At 33.5% G+C, this 15,657-nt stretch overlaps 3 protein-coding genes across 6 annotated transcripts; all 3 read left to right on the forward strand.

Annotated features, from left to right (window-relative positions):
- The first annotated feature begins 1,573 nt into the window (after positions 1-1,573).
- On the forward strand, positions 1,574-2,671 carry LOC121214852 (uncharacterized). The gene is made up of 2 exons (XM_041089228.1): positions 1,574-1,897; positions 2,170-2,671. Exons 1-2 carry the CDS (start codon positions 1,706-1,708, stop codon positions 2,302-2,304), a joined length of 327 nt encoding a protein of 108 aa, XP_040945162.1. The 5' UTR covers positions 1,574-1,705; the 3' UTR covers positions 2,305-2,671.
- Positions 2,672-6,844: 4,173 nt separating this feature from the next.
- On the forward strand, positions 6,845-11,832 carry LOC107944406 (CDPK-related protein kinase). Of its 3 annotated transcripts, none has more exons than XM_016878240.2 (11): positions 6,845-7,618; positions 9,020-9,150; positions 9,314-9,355; positions 9,456-9,564; positions 9,759-9,837; positions 9,917-10,213; positions 10,286-10,398; positions 10,756-10,860; positions 10,940-11,002; positions 11,087-11,254; positions 11,343-11,832. In XM_016878240.2, exons 1-11 carry the CDS (start codon positions 7,130-7,132, stop codon positions 11,481-11,483), a joined length of 1,737 nt encoding a protein of 578 aa, XP_016733729.1. In that variant the 5' UTR covers positions 6,845-7,129; the 3' UTR covers positions 11,484-11,832. The 3 variants fall into 3 exon arrangements, with proteins under 3 accessions (XP_016733729.1, XP_040945163.1, XP_016733730.1); XM_016878241.2 differs by lacking the exon at positions 6,845-7,618 and adding an exon at positions 7,970-8,268; XM_041089229.1 differs by lacking the exon at positions 11,343-11,832 and having other exon boundaries at positions 11,107-11,179.
- A 316-nt stretch (positions 11,833-12,148) lies between these two features.
- LOC107944404 (pentatricopeptide repeat-containing protein At5g39710) lies at positions 12,149-15,517 on the forward strand. Of its 2 annotated transcripts, none has more exons than XM_016878237.2 (2): positions 12,149-14,923; positions 15,234-15,517. In XM_016878237.2, exon 1 carries the CDS (start codon positions 12,622-12,624, stop codon positions 14,857-14,859), a length of 2,238 nt encoding a protein of 745 aa, XP_016733726.1. In that variant the 5' UTR covers positions 12,149-12,621; the 3' UTR covers positions 14,860-14,923; positions 15,234-15,517. The 2 variants fall into 2 exon arrangements, with proteins under 2 accessions (XP_016733726.1, XP_016733727.1); XM_016878238.2 differs by having other exon boundaries at positions 15,254-15,517.
- The last annotated feature ends 140 nt before the right edge of the window (positions 15,518-15,657 follow it).

Genomic DNA, 15,657 nt, shown 5'->3' on the forward strand with positions numbered 1-15,657 from the left:
ATATGATCCCTCCTTATATCGTGTTATTTTAAAAATACTCGAATAAATCAAAATGGAAAATGCCTCCTTATCACGAAGTAACAAGATGTTACATCCAGTAAGTTAGGACACGACACCTCATGTTTTTGAGAGTAAACTTGCCTTTCATTTTCTTTATTTAAACCTCATTTATTTTAATTTTAAAAGGATATTCGATTACTTAAAATCAACGAGAAAATCGAAGCTCAGTAAGTTAGGGCACGATTTTCTCGAATTTTCTAAATACGGAATATTGCCTTTACTTTCGAAAAATCCTCATATCGAGAAAACCACGTGTCATATCCAATGCGTTAGGACACAACATATTGAAATCCCGATAATGAGTTTTTATTTATGTTTTTTATTAAAGAGCATTCTCGAGCATTTAGATTCAACAGAAAATTAGAACCCAGCACGTTAGGGCCCAATTCTCTCGAAGATCCCAAGTATCGAGTATTGCCTTTATTTCCAAAATTTTCCTTTTTTACGAATTTGGGTAAAAATTGATGTGACGGAATAACAATTACGATAATGCGAGCAAAAATAATACGAGCAAAAATAACAAAATAAATATATAAAAAATCAATTATATACAATAACAAGTAAATAAACAAAATAAAAAACGAAAACATTTTTTAAAATAATAATGGACACATAAATAAATAAATAAACATAAAGTAAAACAATAATAATAAAGAAATGAATAAAATTATAAACATTTTAAAAATGTATGTATGAATTTTAAAAAATTTAAAATACAAAAAAAAACTATGTAGGTATATATATAATGAAAATATGTATGTCTATACGTATATATATGTGTATGTATAAGAATTATAAAATATGAAAACATAATTACATATATATAAAGAACATGCGCATGTGTGTATATATATTACATAAAGACAAAAAAGATATAAATATGTATATTATAAAAATAAAATAACGTAAGTGTGTACATACATTTATAAGTATATGAATTAAAATATGTAAATATATAAGTATATATATGCATGTAGAAAATACGAAATATAAAAATATATATTTAAAATAAATAAAGAATATGTACATGTATATAAATTATAAAAAGAATATGTATGTGCATATATGATGACTTAAATCAAATAATACAAATAAAAAGAAAGATATTAGGTAAATAATAAATATATATAACTTAAAATAAATAATAGAGGAACTCCCCTTTTCTAAAAAAAATAATTAAATGAACTAAAGGATGAAATTAAAATCAAATCAAAATCCGGGGGTCCAAACTGTAAATATATGAAATATGTGGTAAAGGGACTGAAATAAAAGGCGCCGAGGACATGGGGGACCTTTAGGGAGATATTCCCCATCCCAAAACGCAGTGAGAGTCTGCGCATGGTCCAAGGACCAGATTGAAACAGACGCCATATTTGCAGCCCAAATCTAAAAGAAATAAAGAGTTATATTGCACCTCCACGCAAGATGGAGGGACCAAATGTGAAAATTACCCATTAGGGCAAAGAGGCGCGGGTCCCTCCCTCAAATGGCGCCGCTTTAGCTTCTATAAACAACAAAAAAAACAAAACAAAAAAAAACAAAAAAAAACAAAAAAGTCCTCTCCTTTACTTTTAGAAAGAAAAAACAGAGAGCCAAGGGTCTCTCCCTCTCAGCCTTTCCAGATCCGGCCAACAAGGCCATTGCCATGCACCGTCGTGATCGCCTTGGACGGTGGCCGTCGCTGCGCATAGGGGCTACTTTGAGCCCCGTTTCAAATCCTGTTCAGAGGCCGAGCTTGCTTGGCCTGAATACCGAGAGAAAGAACCTTTTGGCCCCGCCTTTAGAGCCGATTTCGGCGACGGAGAGGGCTCCGACGACGCGGCCAAGGGCGCCCCAGGTATTTCTTTCCTCCTTTTATTTTCGTTTATCAAAAAAAAACAATAATAAAAAAATAAAGGTAAAAGAATATAGAAAGATTGAAAATAAAGAGAATCCTTAAAACTTTGTTTCTTTTTTTTTATTTCTCCAGATTTGTCCAAGAGAAAAAGCCAGATTACAAGTCTTTCATTTTTGGCTTTATAGCCAATCTAAACAACTTCTTAATTTCTATTTTTTGTCTATTTGCCCTTCGTTTCTTTTGTTGTTGCGTGCCTTTTGTTGGCTTTGCAGGTGCCCGTGGCCGATAGTGGTGGCAGAGGCGTGCGAGTGGGCGTGGCAGACGAGGAAGTGGAGCGGCACACATGCGGCGCTTGGAGGCTAGGGTTTCCTTTGATAGCTGAAATTTTTTTAAGTTTTGTGGGTTAGGGTTTTCCAAATTTTGGGCCAAATTTTGGGCTTGAGATTTTATTTTGGATTTTATTATTTGGGTTATTTGTTGGTATGGGCCCGGGCAAAAATGGGCTTTTACAAGAGTTTAACTAGGAGAATAAAGCCACTTGAGTGGAGAACACGTCGCTATCGGTTTGTCAGGACGTCCTTCTTCGCATCACCGGGATGTGGCTTTACTTCTTGTTAGGACATCAACTCTGTTGTGGTTGAAATACGAGGCACATTCCACATGTTTGATACTAAGATTTCAATCACGTTATAGTTTTGAAAGGAGAATTCGTGTTCAAATATTAAAAATGACATTGTTATAAGAATTGATTACGAATTTCAACATTTTCATTTAGATTTGACTTTTTTCAAAATAAAAATATCAATATCACACTAAACTATTACAGATAATGTGAAATCACTATTTCATATAATATTTTCGGAGACTTACCGACCAGACCATAATGATAGATGAAACTGTTTTCATGAATAGCATTATAATTACTCTTTCCGCAGTGACTTCTGTTAAATTATTATTACCAAACAACTGAAGAATAATGATTTGTTGCAATCATAATTCTTTAGAAAAAAAAACCAATTTTCTTTAATTCCAATTTTTTTTATATTTCTAACTGTAATTTCTTATTTTCATAATAACTTATAATATATTTTTATATAAAATTTAATATCAAATAAATTTTCGAGATTAAATTTCAAACGGATGCTAAAATATTAAGCAAAGTTTAAAACAAATTTAAGCATACGAGTAAAAATCGAGTCGAAATTTATTACTATCCCTAATCCCGATCCAACCCGATTTAACTATATATAAATGGGACCAAACATGAAATAGAGAACATTTAACTTTAATCGAATGCACTCATAGTTTTGCCCTTTAATGGTCAAAAAACATATTCATTAAAAAGATAAAAGCTTTTCTGTTTGGGAATTTAATTCCTTACAATGACAATTTTTTTTATTTCATTTTAGTCCTTTAGTGGGATCCCACTTTTTTTTTACCCTTTTAATTTATAACGATGACATTAAGACTTAAATAGAGGAAGAGAAATTTCAAAAAAAGTTATTTTCCCCTTAAAATAATAAGTTTTGAGGAGTCTTTAAGGAACAAAAAGAAAAATGAGTGTAAAAAATTTAAAGTAGATAAGCTTGTATTGGTTGGTGTATATTGTTTCAGTAATAGATTAGAATATTAAACTTCTTTTTTTTGCAATTTTGAAAATTTTGGGTTGTATCGGTCGCACTGACTTATGTAAACGTTGAAGGTTAAATTTTTTAAAATCAAGATCAAATTAACATAATGTGTAAATGTCGATGGTTAAAGTTGCTATTATACCAATTTTAAAAGTTACGTTGTTAGCCAACTGGTGACAATTTTGTAACTTTTCATAATTGAGTGATCAAAAAAGAATATTACTAATAGTTAGGTGACTACTAGTGTAGTTTTACCCTATAATTAATCCATTGAATCCAAGAATTTTTCTCATTATAGATTCCTTATCATATCTGCTTTTTTTGATACAATGTCTAGAAGTACCCATAGCCCATTCCCAATCTTTAAATAAGAGAATAATGTGATTCAGTGTACTCGAGCCTACGTTCTCTTACACTAACAACAATACCAATTTTAATCGAACTGAGATTCAATCGGAATGGATAGTAATATTTTAAGTTAGCATTGTTGCCACTTTCATACTCGATAATTAATTATATGAACCAACTTGTGGTGTTGCTTAAATATTTAATTTTTTTTAATCATCTCAAAATTTAAAATAATGTGCATGTCAATTTAATTTGCTGGCTGCATGTGCATTTATTACAAGGTCAAATATTTTGGATTCCTTGAATTACTTTTAAAAAAAACTTATATATATACTTATTATAAAAATGTTAACTGGGTTAGTGTTACAGGTTAATCGAGTATTAATTTTATCAGAAAATACCTCTTCTTTTAAATGATAACTAATATTGTCATGATGGTGTTTTCGTCAGTAAAAATATTATTGAGGTTCCTATACTAAGATTTAGATTGCATTTTGTCCCCTCTATTAAAAAAACGAGTAAATTAATTTATGTACGTTAAATCAAAGAACAAATTAATCATTTTCATTAAAAAAGTTCTTCCATTTGTACAGTTAAAAACTAACGTGGTTGACGAAATAATCAGTTAATAACACACGGCGTGTCACATGTAATTCATGTTAATGTATAGGAACTAATTTTTAATAGTAGAAATGATCAATTTGCTCCTTGATCTAAACGAAGACAAAAAATAATCTAACTCTTAATACAAGGGCATGATACTTTTACTTACTTTTGTTTTTGTCATATTTTATATAATCATTATATAAAACAACTAAAAAAAGCATATTCAATAATCAAACACGTGTTTAATAAAATTTATCCATCAATTTCGGAAAAACTCATTTTAGTATTTAAAATATTTTATATTAATATTTATATATCTTTATACTTTAAATACAAACAACAATTTTTTTTCTAGTTAAATAAATTCCAACTAAATTTTTTTACAAGTTTTATCCGATTTAAATAAAATATTTTTGAATCCAACAAATAACCCGACGTTTAAATAAATTTAATTAAAAAATATATTTAAATTAAGAAAACAATAAGGATAGTGGTCCAACTTTAGAGTACATTCCAAGGGCCAACTAAAACTGTTGTAAACCCTTAAAATCAAAGTAACAAAATGCTACAAACCCCAAAGTAGTAAATTGAAAGATAAATTTAATCCTTTTTTACCTCACTTTGTCTCACATGAGATCTAATAATAAATAATTTAAATTTAGTCCTCAATATTTATATTTTTATCAATTTAATCTTTATTTTTTAATTAAATTTAACCTTCAATCTTTTAAAATAAGTTGACGTGGAGCATTAATTTTTCAAAAAAAAGTTAGATTTTTGGCTTTTTTATGAAAATGTTGACTAATACGTTAATTTTTTACACATGACAATCCACATATACTCTAAGTTTTTTTTTGTATATTTTATAATTTTTAATCTATTCGTTGATGTGACATGTAAAATAAATAGTTTACGTGTACTATCACGTAAGTTACCACGCCAATATCGTTAAAATGATTTTACTCAATATTTTCATTAAAAAAAGTGATTTGACTTATTTAAAAAAGGTTGAGGGCCAAATTTAAATTTAAAAAAAAGAATAAAAGTTAAATTGACAAAAAAAATATAAAGGTTGAGGATTAAATTTGATAGTATGCCCTTTTTTCCTTTCAGTATTTGGTAGTTACACCAGGATCAATTAAATTCAAAGTCTAGTAGAGTCAAATCTCTAAATTAATGACAAAATTTTTCTATTTTTTCTTTATTCACAAATATCAAATATCTTCGCATTCGACCCGAACATATATCGGTATATTTGCACATCAAGGATTTTGATTAATGTAAAAAATAAAATAAATATAAAATATTAGGACTTGTTAACTAAGTGATGTAATTGTTAAGTTTGTTTATATAACAAAAATGGGCAAATTATTGTAAAAGAGGTCAACTTGAATAATATGGCAAATGATTGTCCTTATTTTTAATCTAAACTAAAATTTAAAATATTAAGTTAGTCGTCCAAATCCAATCCCTAAAAAGTAAGAAACAATAATTTTTTAAACCCTTGGCATCATTTTAGTATTATCAATTTTCGTGATTAAATAGTTTTTTATTCATTCTTTTATTATTTCTTTAAGAAAACATGATATTGTGAATGATAAGTTGTGTGTTTTTATTTTATTTAATCCGATTTCGGATATTGATGGTTAGATTAATTTGAATTTAATGTATATTTTTTTATTCGTCGATGGGTATTCATCCACCATATTGGTCGTTAAATCATCGCTTGAAGTTCGCTAACTGGATTTAAAAAAAAAGACTTAATCGCTTGAAGTTCGCTAAATCATTTTGTAACTTTTTGAAGTTGAGTGACTAAAATGTAAACTTTACTAATAGTTGTAGTGACATTGAGTGTATTTCACCATTCATTTTATTTAAATATGGATTAGTATTGGTACCCGATAATGTATTTTTTTTATTCCACGAGTAGCTGTAAAAAATTGCTGTGTCTCTTTTATTTGATATGTATTTAGAATCTGGCTTACAACAAAGTCAAATCATGAACCAATTGACTTGTATATTGCTCCGAACAAAGAGTTGAACCGGTATCCCTGTTCAATTGATATTATCAGTCTAACTAGCGCGATTAAATAAATTATTAAAAAAATTTAAAAATAGATAAAATCAGTTCATAGGCCAACTGGTTTGACCCCTTATGTTGAATCCGTGTCTCGATCGGTTTCTAGTTTAACCGATCAATCCGATGTAGTTTTAAAAATAATACTCAGAACTCGACTAAACCGAAGAATTAAACTAATTGAAAAGAACTAATAATCTGACCGATTTGATACTTATAGGTATTAAAAAATCCAAGAAAATATGAAAAAATCATATGCATGCCAGGTGGCAAAACAAGATGGTACAGCCCTACTTGAATCATTTATATTTCACTTCTTCATCATAGAAAAAAACATTAAAAATAAAGAAAACAGCAAAATCTCACTTTCGCCTTCTCTGTATATAATTATATATAAATATAATTATTTGTTTCCTTAATCTCTCTCCATTTGTTTTTTTCTTACAATAAGCTGAACACAACATTAAAGATCTCTGCAAAAAAATGCAAACATCGCCAGTTTCCTATTAAGTGTTTTTCTTTCTTTCTTCTTCTTCTTCTTCTTCTAGATCTTCTTCTTCTTCCTTTACAATGGGAGGCTGTACTTCCAAGCCTTCAAAACCCAAAGGCAATCATCACAATGACTATCCTACCCATCCTCAACCACCCAAATCTCCACCACCGCCGTCGCTCCTTCCTCCGACTACCCCTTTTCTTCCCACTTACACTCCCAGTCCAGCTCACCCAACCAAACCCAAAACTCCTTCGACTCCTTTAAGGTTTCTTAAGAAATCATTTCCTCCACCTTCTCCGGCGAAACACATCCGGGCGGTGTTGAGACGGAGGAAGCCTAACAAGAAGGCGGAGAAAGAGGCGGCGGCGGGGATTGCGGAGACGGAAGAGGATGAAGATGGGGTTGAACTAGATAAAAGATTCGGGTTTTCGAAAGAATTAAGGACTAAATTGGAAATTGGTGAAGAAGTTGGGAGAGGGCATTTTGGGTATACTTGTTCTGCTAAGTTCAAGAAAGGTGAATTCAAAGGACAGCAGGTTGCTGTTAAAGTGATTCCCAAATCCAAGGTAACACCTTTTTTTTTTCACTTTTCTCTATTAAAATTTCGAAGATACGTGCTTTAAGATATTGAATTTTAGCTTGAAATTGCTTAAAGACACTCTTTTTAGTCTTGTATATGAGTGAATTTACTGTTTTTAGATCTTCTAGATGGAGAAAAATGGTGGGTTGAGTTCATTTTTTTTTCATGATTGTAAAACAATATAAAGTGGCCAACTTGTTTTGTTTATTGATTATTTTTTAAAGGGTCAATTGGTCCACATGACCCACTTGTATTATTATTTGATCTAGCTACGCTTACCACATATTTACATGGATATATATATATACACACACACATATTAGGTCTAAATCATATCTGACCTTAAAAAGTGCTTCTTTTGCATCATTCATTTGTGTATGGTTGGATCTGGATGTGAATAGTGTATGATAAGTGATTGTTGAAATTTGCCAATGAACTTGTCGACTTATCGGAATTGACAGCCGCGATTGGAGCATTACGGCTCGATGGTTATGAATTAGACTGAATTAGAAAATATCTTTGCTTCGAATGGGGTCTTTAACTTTCGGCTCGTAGTTTTCATGCCGAGCCGGTTAACTAAATTGGTGTTCTTTTATCAGTTTATACTTGCTGCTCAGCCGAAAAAAAAAACAAATGGTTTGTGTTGTAGTTGATTGCAAACCATTATCCGGGTTTGGTACCATTCATTCGTATGATAAAAGCGTGTGTTTTTGGTTGTCGAGGTGTCCGTTTATTCTAGGAAATCAACGACGTTGTTGTGATAATTATAGCCTGTTAACCAATACGGTGTTTTCTTTTACCAGCTTGTCCTTAAGGCTTAACCCCCCAAAAAAACAAATGGTTTGTGTTGTAGTTGATTGCAAATCGTTATCCGGGTTTGGTACCGTTCATTCATATGATAAAAGTGTTTGTGTTTTTGGTAGTCGAGGTGTCGGTTTATTCTAGGAAATAAAGGACGTTATTGTGATAATTATAGCCTGTTAACTAATACGGTGTTTTCTTTTACCGGCTTGTACTTATGCCTTAACCAAAAAAAAAGAAATGGTTTGTGTTGTAGTTGATTGCAAATTGTTATCCGGGTTTGGTACCGGTCATTCACATGATAAAAGTGTTTGTGTTTTTTGCTAGTCGAGGTATCCATTTAGGAAATAAAGGATGTTGTGATAATTATAATGATGAATTAAGTGTTACCGTTTCTCAGTATTTGTTTGTTGACATTTAAAATACGATGACAACAGAATGAAGAAGAGGCAACCTGCCAGCCTCTATCGTTTCTTTTTCTAGCTTCTTCGATCAAATAGCAAATGAAGTGTTGAGAGAACACTTATGTCTTGTGTTTGCATTTTTTTGTTGGCTAATGACAGTTACTATCATTTTATGTTGGCAGATGACAACAGCTATTGCGGTCGAGGATGTTAGAAGGGAGGTGAAGATATTGCGAGCCTTGACAGGACATAGCAATCTAGTTAAATTCTACGATGCGTTCGAAGATCATGATAATGTCTATATAGTAATGGAGTAAGCCTTGTAACATGTTCTGCTATTCGTATTATCTTTGTTTTTAATTTTGCATGGGAATTAATTCGAGAAGTCAATAAGAACAATAAGCCCGAATGCTCCGGCAGTTGGTTGTTTCTTACTTTTCAGGATAAAATTTTGAGTAATGTGATTGAAATTACAGGTTGTGTGAAGGGGGTGAGCTTTTGGATAGAATACTCGCAAGGTGATTATTCTATTAATATATAGCTAACATTTCGGAATTGTTTGTTCTCGTATGTACCTAAAGAGTAGCCTCTAACGTGACGGTATATTATGCTTTGTAGGGGTGGAAAATACTCAGAAGACGATGCAAAGGCGGTAATGGTACAGATACTAAACGTCGTTGCTTTTTGTCATCTTCAAGGTGTGGTGCATCGAGATCTTAAACCCGAGGTAGAGCAAAGTCTTGTTTTTGTTAATATTTAGAAGCGTAAATGCGTGACTTGGACATTTTGAGCCGCCCAAGCCCATGTCTGCTAAACTTTCTAGGACATTTTCGTACTACATCATCTTGAATAATTGATTTCTAACTTTTTTACTGGTTTTAGTTACCATATTGGAATCTAATTTGCACTTTTGTCGACCAGAACTTTTTGTACATTTCGAAGGAGGAGAACTCTTTGCTGAAAGCCATAGACTTCGGTTTATCGGATTTTGTAAGACCAGGTTTGCACTCAGCTTGTTCAGTTTCCTTTTGCTCGACCTTCAGGGATTCTTTTTTCTCTAGCGCTTCTCATGTTTCCAGACGAAAGGCTTAACGACATTGTGGGAAGTGCATACTATGTGGCACCTGAAGTTCTACATAGATCCTACGGTACGGAAGCTGATGTTTGGAGTATAGGAGTAATCGCTTATATTCTTTTATGTGGGAGTCGACCATTTTGGGCAAGGACTGAGTCTGGAATTTTCCGAGCAGTCCTAAAAGCCGATCCAAATTTTAATGAACCACCTTGGCCTTCCTTGTCTCCCGAAGCTAAGGACTTTGTGAAGCGACTCTTGATCAAGGATCCTAGGAAACGAATGACAGCAGCTCAGGCATTGTGTACGTGCATCGTTTTTTACATGTTGCTTACATCGTTGAGCCAGAGTAACTGACCATAATCTTCTTTTACAGGTCATCCTTGGATCCAGAGTCGTAACGATGCCAAGGTTCCACTCGATATTCTAATATTTAGGCTTATAAAGGCGTATATGCGATCATCACCTCTACGGAAAGCTGCTTTAAAGGTGTGTATACTAACAGGTTAGATCAAAGAGTAAACTGGTCTTTCTAATAAAAATTTCATCTATTTCTGTTGTTAAAAATTGGTCCTTGTACATTAGCATGAGGTACACGTAACATGTCACATCTGTCTGGTTATTCCGTCAACCACGTCCGTTTTTAACAGTACAAATGGATGAAATTTATAACAGAAATGACTAATTTGCCCTTTAACCTAATGTACAGGAATTAGTTTGCCCATTTTTTTAGTTGAAGGGGCAAAATGCAATCCAACTTCTAGTATAGGGGCCTCCATTGTACTTTTACCGTCTCATAACCTCTATGCTAACATTTATCTCATTCTTATTTCTTTCTCGATGCAGGCATTGTCAAAGACATTGACTCCGGATGAACTCTTTTACCTTCGAGAGCAATTTGCATTATTAGATCCGAAAAATGGTAGCATAACCTTGGAGAATATTAAGACGGTTAGTCTTCCTATCTTGGCCCACTTTCCTCCCTCTCTGATAATACACTTATTACGATAATGTGTTTTCTTGCAAACAGGCCCTAATGAAAAACGCAACCGATGCAATGAAGGAATCTCATATGCTGGATTTTCTCTTATCGGTATGAACTCGGTTCCCATTCTTTCTTTTTTCATAGCCATAGCTTATCTGAGTACCTTCGATTTAATTTTCCATTGCATGACAGCTAAATGCACTTCAATACAGAAGAATGGATTTCGAAGAATTTTGTGCAGCCGCATTAAGCGTCCATCAGCTCGAAGCGTTTGATCACTGGGAACAACACGCTCGTTGTGCATACGAGCTTTTCGAGAAAGATGGAAACCGGGCTATCGTCATCGAGGAACTTGCATCTGTAAGTGTCGCAATTCTTTTAGCTTTCTAAATAACACTTCACACGATCTGTATCATAAAACGAAATCATCTTCAAATGAATGACTCAGGAACTTGGTCTCGGACCCTCTATTCCGGTTCATGCCGTTCTTAATGACTGGATAAGGCATACCGATGGGAAATTAAGTTTCCTTGGGTTTGTGAAAGTGTTGCGCGGTCCGTCCAGTCGTGCCGTTGCAAAGGCACAATAATCATGTTATGTTGTTGATTCAACGAGACAGGGATGTAAACACGGATTCGATCTTTTCCGGGGAGTTTTGGAAGGAAGCTCGATAAATCGAGGTTCGGCTCGGATTATGAAGGCTTTAACTTTTATGTTAAATTCTTTTGAGGAGTTTAAAAAGTTGTGGGATACTTTGAAAAGGCAGTGAAAAAGATATATAATTGGCAATGGCAAGCAATCAAAAATGTAGAGAATATATATATATATATGGTTAAGCTTTTTAGCTTTTTGTTGCTTCAACGGGGGCTAATTGCATTTGTCTATTTTTCTTCACGTTTTTATTATTTATATAAATGTTTGATTTATTATTTCCTTAATTTTAATTTTGGGGAATTAATTACTTTTATTTACATGAAATAAATTATATAAAATTAATTAATTTAATTTAATTGAAAGCCCAAGTAGATAATTAACCTAATTGATATAGTATTGATAAATTTAGGATTTAATGATAATGTTTTGAAATTTAAGGATTAAATTAAAATTTTAGTTATAATTGGGAGATATTTGGTGAAAATACTCTATTTAAAATAAGGTTAATGTACTTTTTGTAACTTATTTTAGGCTTCAATGTTTAATTTGGTATTTGAGTTCGGCTTTAATGTTTAGTTTGGTACATGAGTTTTTTCAAATTGATACTTGAAAATTTTTTGTCTTGTACAAGTGTCTAAGCTTAACTTCGATGTTCAATTTGGTGCTTGAGTTTTTTTTTGTCTTACGTACTTATGTTTTTTTACTAGAGCACACGAACATGATGTTGTTTAGTTTGGGTACCAAATTGAACATTGAAATCAAATTTAAGTATTAAATTAAGAAAAAGAACTCAGGTACTAAATTGAACATTAAAACCAAATATAAGTATCAAATGGTATATTAAACCTCTAAATTTAAAGCCCAACTAAATTATTTATTTATTAGGAAATAAATTCTTCAAAATTCAAATGAAGGAAAATAAATAAATAATTGGGTTTTTTTTTTAAATCAAAGAAAAATAACCTCCAAAAAGGAGAGAACTTTTTTTTTTTGGCTTCAATGGCCTTTTAAGCTTCTTCTTCTTAAAGGCTAAAGAGCCTCTGATAAACCCTAGCTTTTGTGATTTTCCCGAAATGCCCTTCCCAAACCTCCATATTCACCGTTCTCTCTCTTCTCTTTCGTCTCCCTTCTCCGACGCCTTCCTCGCCGACAAAGCCTTAACTTTCCTCAAACGCCACCCTTACCAGCTAAATTCCCTCTTTTCCAATTTTACCCCCGAAGCAGCTTCTTTTTTACTACTCAAGTCCCAAAACGACCAAACCCTAATCCTAAATTTCCTAAAATGGGCGCACCCTCACCCGTTCTTCACCCCTCGCTGCAAATGCCTCGCCCTCCACATCCTCACCAAATTCAAGCTCTACAAATCAGCACAGTCCTTAGCAGAGGACCTCGCCGTCCGTACGCCCGATCCGAAGGGCAATTTCGTCTTTCAGTGCCTTAAAGAAACTTACCAATTGTGTGCTTCGAGCTCCGCGGTAATCGACTTGGTGGTAAAATCTTATGCCCATTTGAAATTCATCGATAAGGCTATTAACATTGTTAATTTAGCTAAAATTAATGGTTTCATGCCTGGGGTTTTATCTTACAATGCTATTTTGGACGCCGTGATTAGATGTAAAAAGCCCGTTAGATTTGCTGAGGAAGTTTTTGAAGAAATGGTTAGAAATGGGGTTTCACCAAATGTATTTACTTATAACATTTTGATTAGGGGTTTTTGCTCGGCGGGGAATTTGGATATGGGTTTAGGGTTTTTCAGTGAAATGGAGAGGGATGGCTGTTTGCCTAATGTGGTTACTTATAACACGTTAATCGATGCACACTGTAAGTTGAAGAAGACCGATGATGCATTTAAGTTGTTTAGGGCAATGGCATTAAAGGGTTTGAAGCCGAATTTGATTACTTATAACGTAATCATCAATGGGTTGTGTAGAGAAGGTAGGATGAAGGAGACGAGTGAGGTGCTTCACGAGATGAATCAGAAAGGTTTCGTTGCGGATGAGGTTACTTATAATACACTCGTGAATGGATATTGTAAAGATGGTAATTTTCATCAAGCACTTGTTTTGCATGCCGAGATGGTGAGGAATGGCTTAACTCCGAATGTCATTACTTATACTTCGTTGATTAATAGTATGTGCAAAGCTGGGAATATGAACAGAGCAATGGAGTTCTTTGAACAGATGCATGTTAGAGGACTTCGTCCTAACGAGAGAACATATACTACTTTAGTAAATGGGTTCTGCCAGCAAGGACTTTTAAACGAAGCGTTTCGAGTACTAAATGAAATGGTTAGAAACGGATTTTCACCTTCGTTAGTCACTTATAATGCTCTTATTAATGGGCATTGTATGCTTGGAAAGGTGGAAGAGGGTTTAAAAATGATAGAAGATATGGTAGAGAAAGGTGTAGCTCCGGACATAGTAAGTTATAGTACAATTATTTCTGGTTTTTGTAGATACCAGGATTTGGAGAAGGCGTTCCAAATGAAGCAGGAGATGGTCAAGAAAGGAGTTAAACTGGATGCAGTTACATATTCATCACTGATTCAGGGTCTGTGTGAGCAAAGTAGACTTGCTGAAGCTTGTGATCTTTTCCAGGAGATGCTGAATGCAGGTGTGACTCCCGATGAGTTTACGTATACTACGTTAATTTATGCTTATTGCAAAAACGAGGATATAAAGACGGCTTTTCATTTGCACGATGAAATGGTTCAGAAGGGCTTCCTTCCTGATGTTGTTACTTATAGTGTGCTTATTAATGGTCTCAATAAACAAGCTAGGACAAGGGAAGCAAAAAGGCTTTTGCTCAAATTGTTTTATGATGAATCTGTCCCAAGTGATGTCATGTATAATACGCTGATAGAGAATTGCGGCAATATCGAATTTAAAAGTGCTGTAGCTCTTATAAAAGGATTTTGTATGAAGGGTTTGATGAACGAAGCTGATCGAGTTTTTGAGTCAATGCTTCAGAGAAACCATAACCCTGATGAAGCTGCATATAATGTTATCATACATGGTCATTGTAGAGGTGGGAATATTCAGAAGGCGTATGATCTATACAAGGAAATGGTGAAGATAGGTTTTGTTCCTCATACTGTTACTGTTATTGCTCTGGTTAAAGCACTATTCATGGTTGGCAAGACCGATGAGTTAAGTCAAGTCATAACAAACATACTTAGAAGCTGTAAGCTTACTGATGCTGAGCTTGCTAAAGTACTTGTTGAAATAAACCATAAAGAAGGGAATATGGATGCTGTTTTCAATGTACTTACTGAAATGGCCAAGGATGGCCTCCTTCCAAAAAGTGGCTGAACTGCATATGCTGGTGAAGGACCGAGCACAATGGACCATAAAACTCATGAGTTCTCCATAAAAGGTAATGGCTATGAGGACATTATGAAGCTGGCCGAATGGCATAGCGTTCCTGATTTTTGCAATCTTCAAATATATGAATGAATCTTGTCATGCATGCTAGTCAGGATAATGCCTGGGCTGGGATTTCTTTTTGGGGACTGCATCTCAATTTCTTCTAGAAACTCAAATTGGTATTCAAGTTCCATTATGATGTACATGCTTAAGTAGCGACAATAAAGCTTGTGGATCTGCATACACTTTGTATATGGAGTCTCAGTTATTTCTCATAGCTCATTTGAGAAGATTGATTTAGTTGTTATGTTGACTATTAGTTATTATTGAATTGGTAAAGAAGAGCATTGTGGATCTGCACACATGGGGAACTTTGATCCGCACCGACATCCTTTGTGTTGGACTCTGGAACCATGAGCTTAAGCACAAGTTTCTCTAATGGAATGCAACAACAGAGAGCACAACTTACAAACTTACCGAGGAGCCTTGTATCTCATTCATTTTGTTCTGGCAACTTATTGAGGATCCTTGTATGTCATTCATTTTGTTCTTTGGGCAGAGCTTGAACTAATCTATGAGCTTTTTATTGATGGGATTTCAACTATTCATTGTGTCTTGAATACAATTGACTCATTGTACAAATAATAAGCAATGCATCCATACAAAAGGTTCCTTCGCAATTCAGGCAACAAAGATTTTAACAAGTGAAGGACAAACTTTGGGTCTAAAAAAAACTTTAAAAGA

The sequence above is a fragment of the Gossypium hirsutum genome, chromosome D02, assembly GCF_007990345.1.
Source record: "Gossypium hirsutum isolate 1008001.06 chromosome D02, Gossypium_hirsutum_v2.1, whole genome shotgun sequence".
In the NCBI taxonomy this organism is placed as follows: domain Eukaryota; kingdom Viridiplantae; phylum Streptophyta; class Magnoliopsida; order Malvales; family Malvaceae; genus Gossypium; species Gossypium hirsutum.

Coding starts and splice junctions, on each gene's coding strand:
- LOC107944404 (XM_016878237.2), top strand. CDS start 12,622: ATGCCCTTCCCAAACCTCCATATTCACCGTTCTCTCTCTTCTCTTTCG.
- LOC121214852 (XM_041089228.1), top strand. CDS start 1,706: ATGCACCGTCGTGATCGCCTTGGACGGTGGCCGTCGCTGCGCATAGGG. Junction 1,898..2,169: donor CGCGGCCAAGGGCGCCCCAG/GTATTTCTTTCC, acceptor TTGGCTTTGCAG/GTGCCCGTGGCCGATAGTGG.
- LOC107944406 (XM_016878240.2), top strand. CDS start 7,130: ATGGGAGGCTGTACTTCCAAGCCTTCAAAACCCAAAGGCAATCATCAC. Junction 9,151..9,313: donor AATGTCTATATAGTAATGGA/GTAAGCCTTGTA, acceptor TTGAAATTACAG/GTTGTGTGAAGGGGGTGAGC. Junction 10,399..10,755: donor TACGGAAAGCTGCTTTAAAG/GTGTGTATACTA, acceptor TTCTCGATGCAG/GCATTGTCAAAGACATTGAC.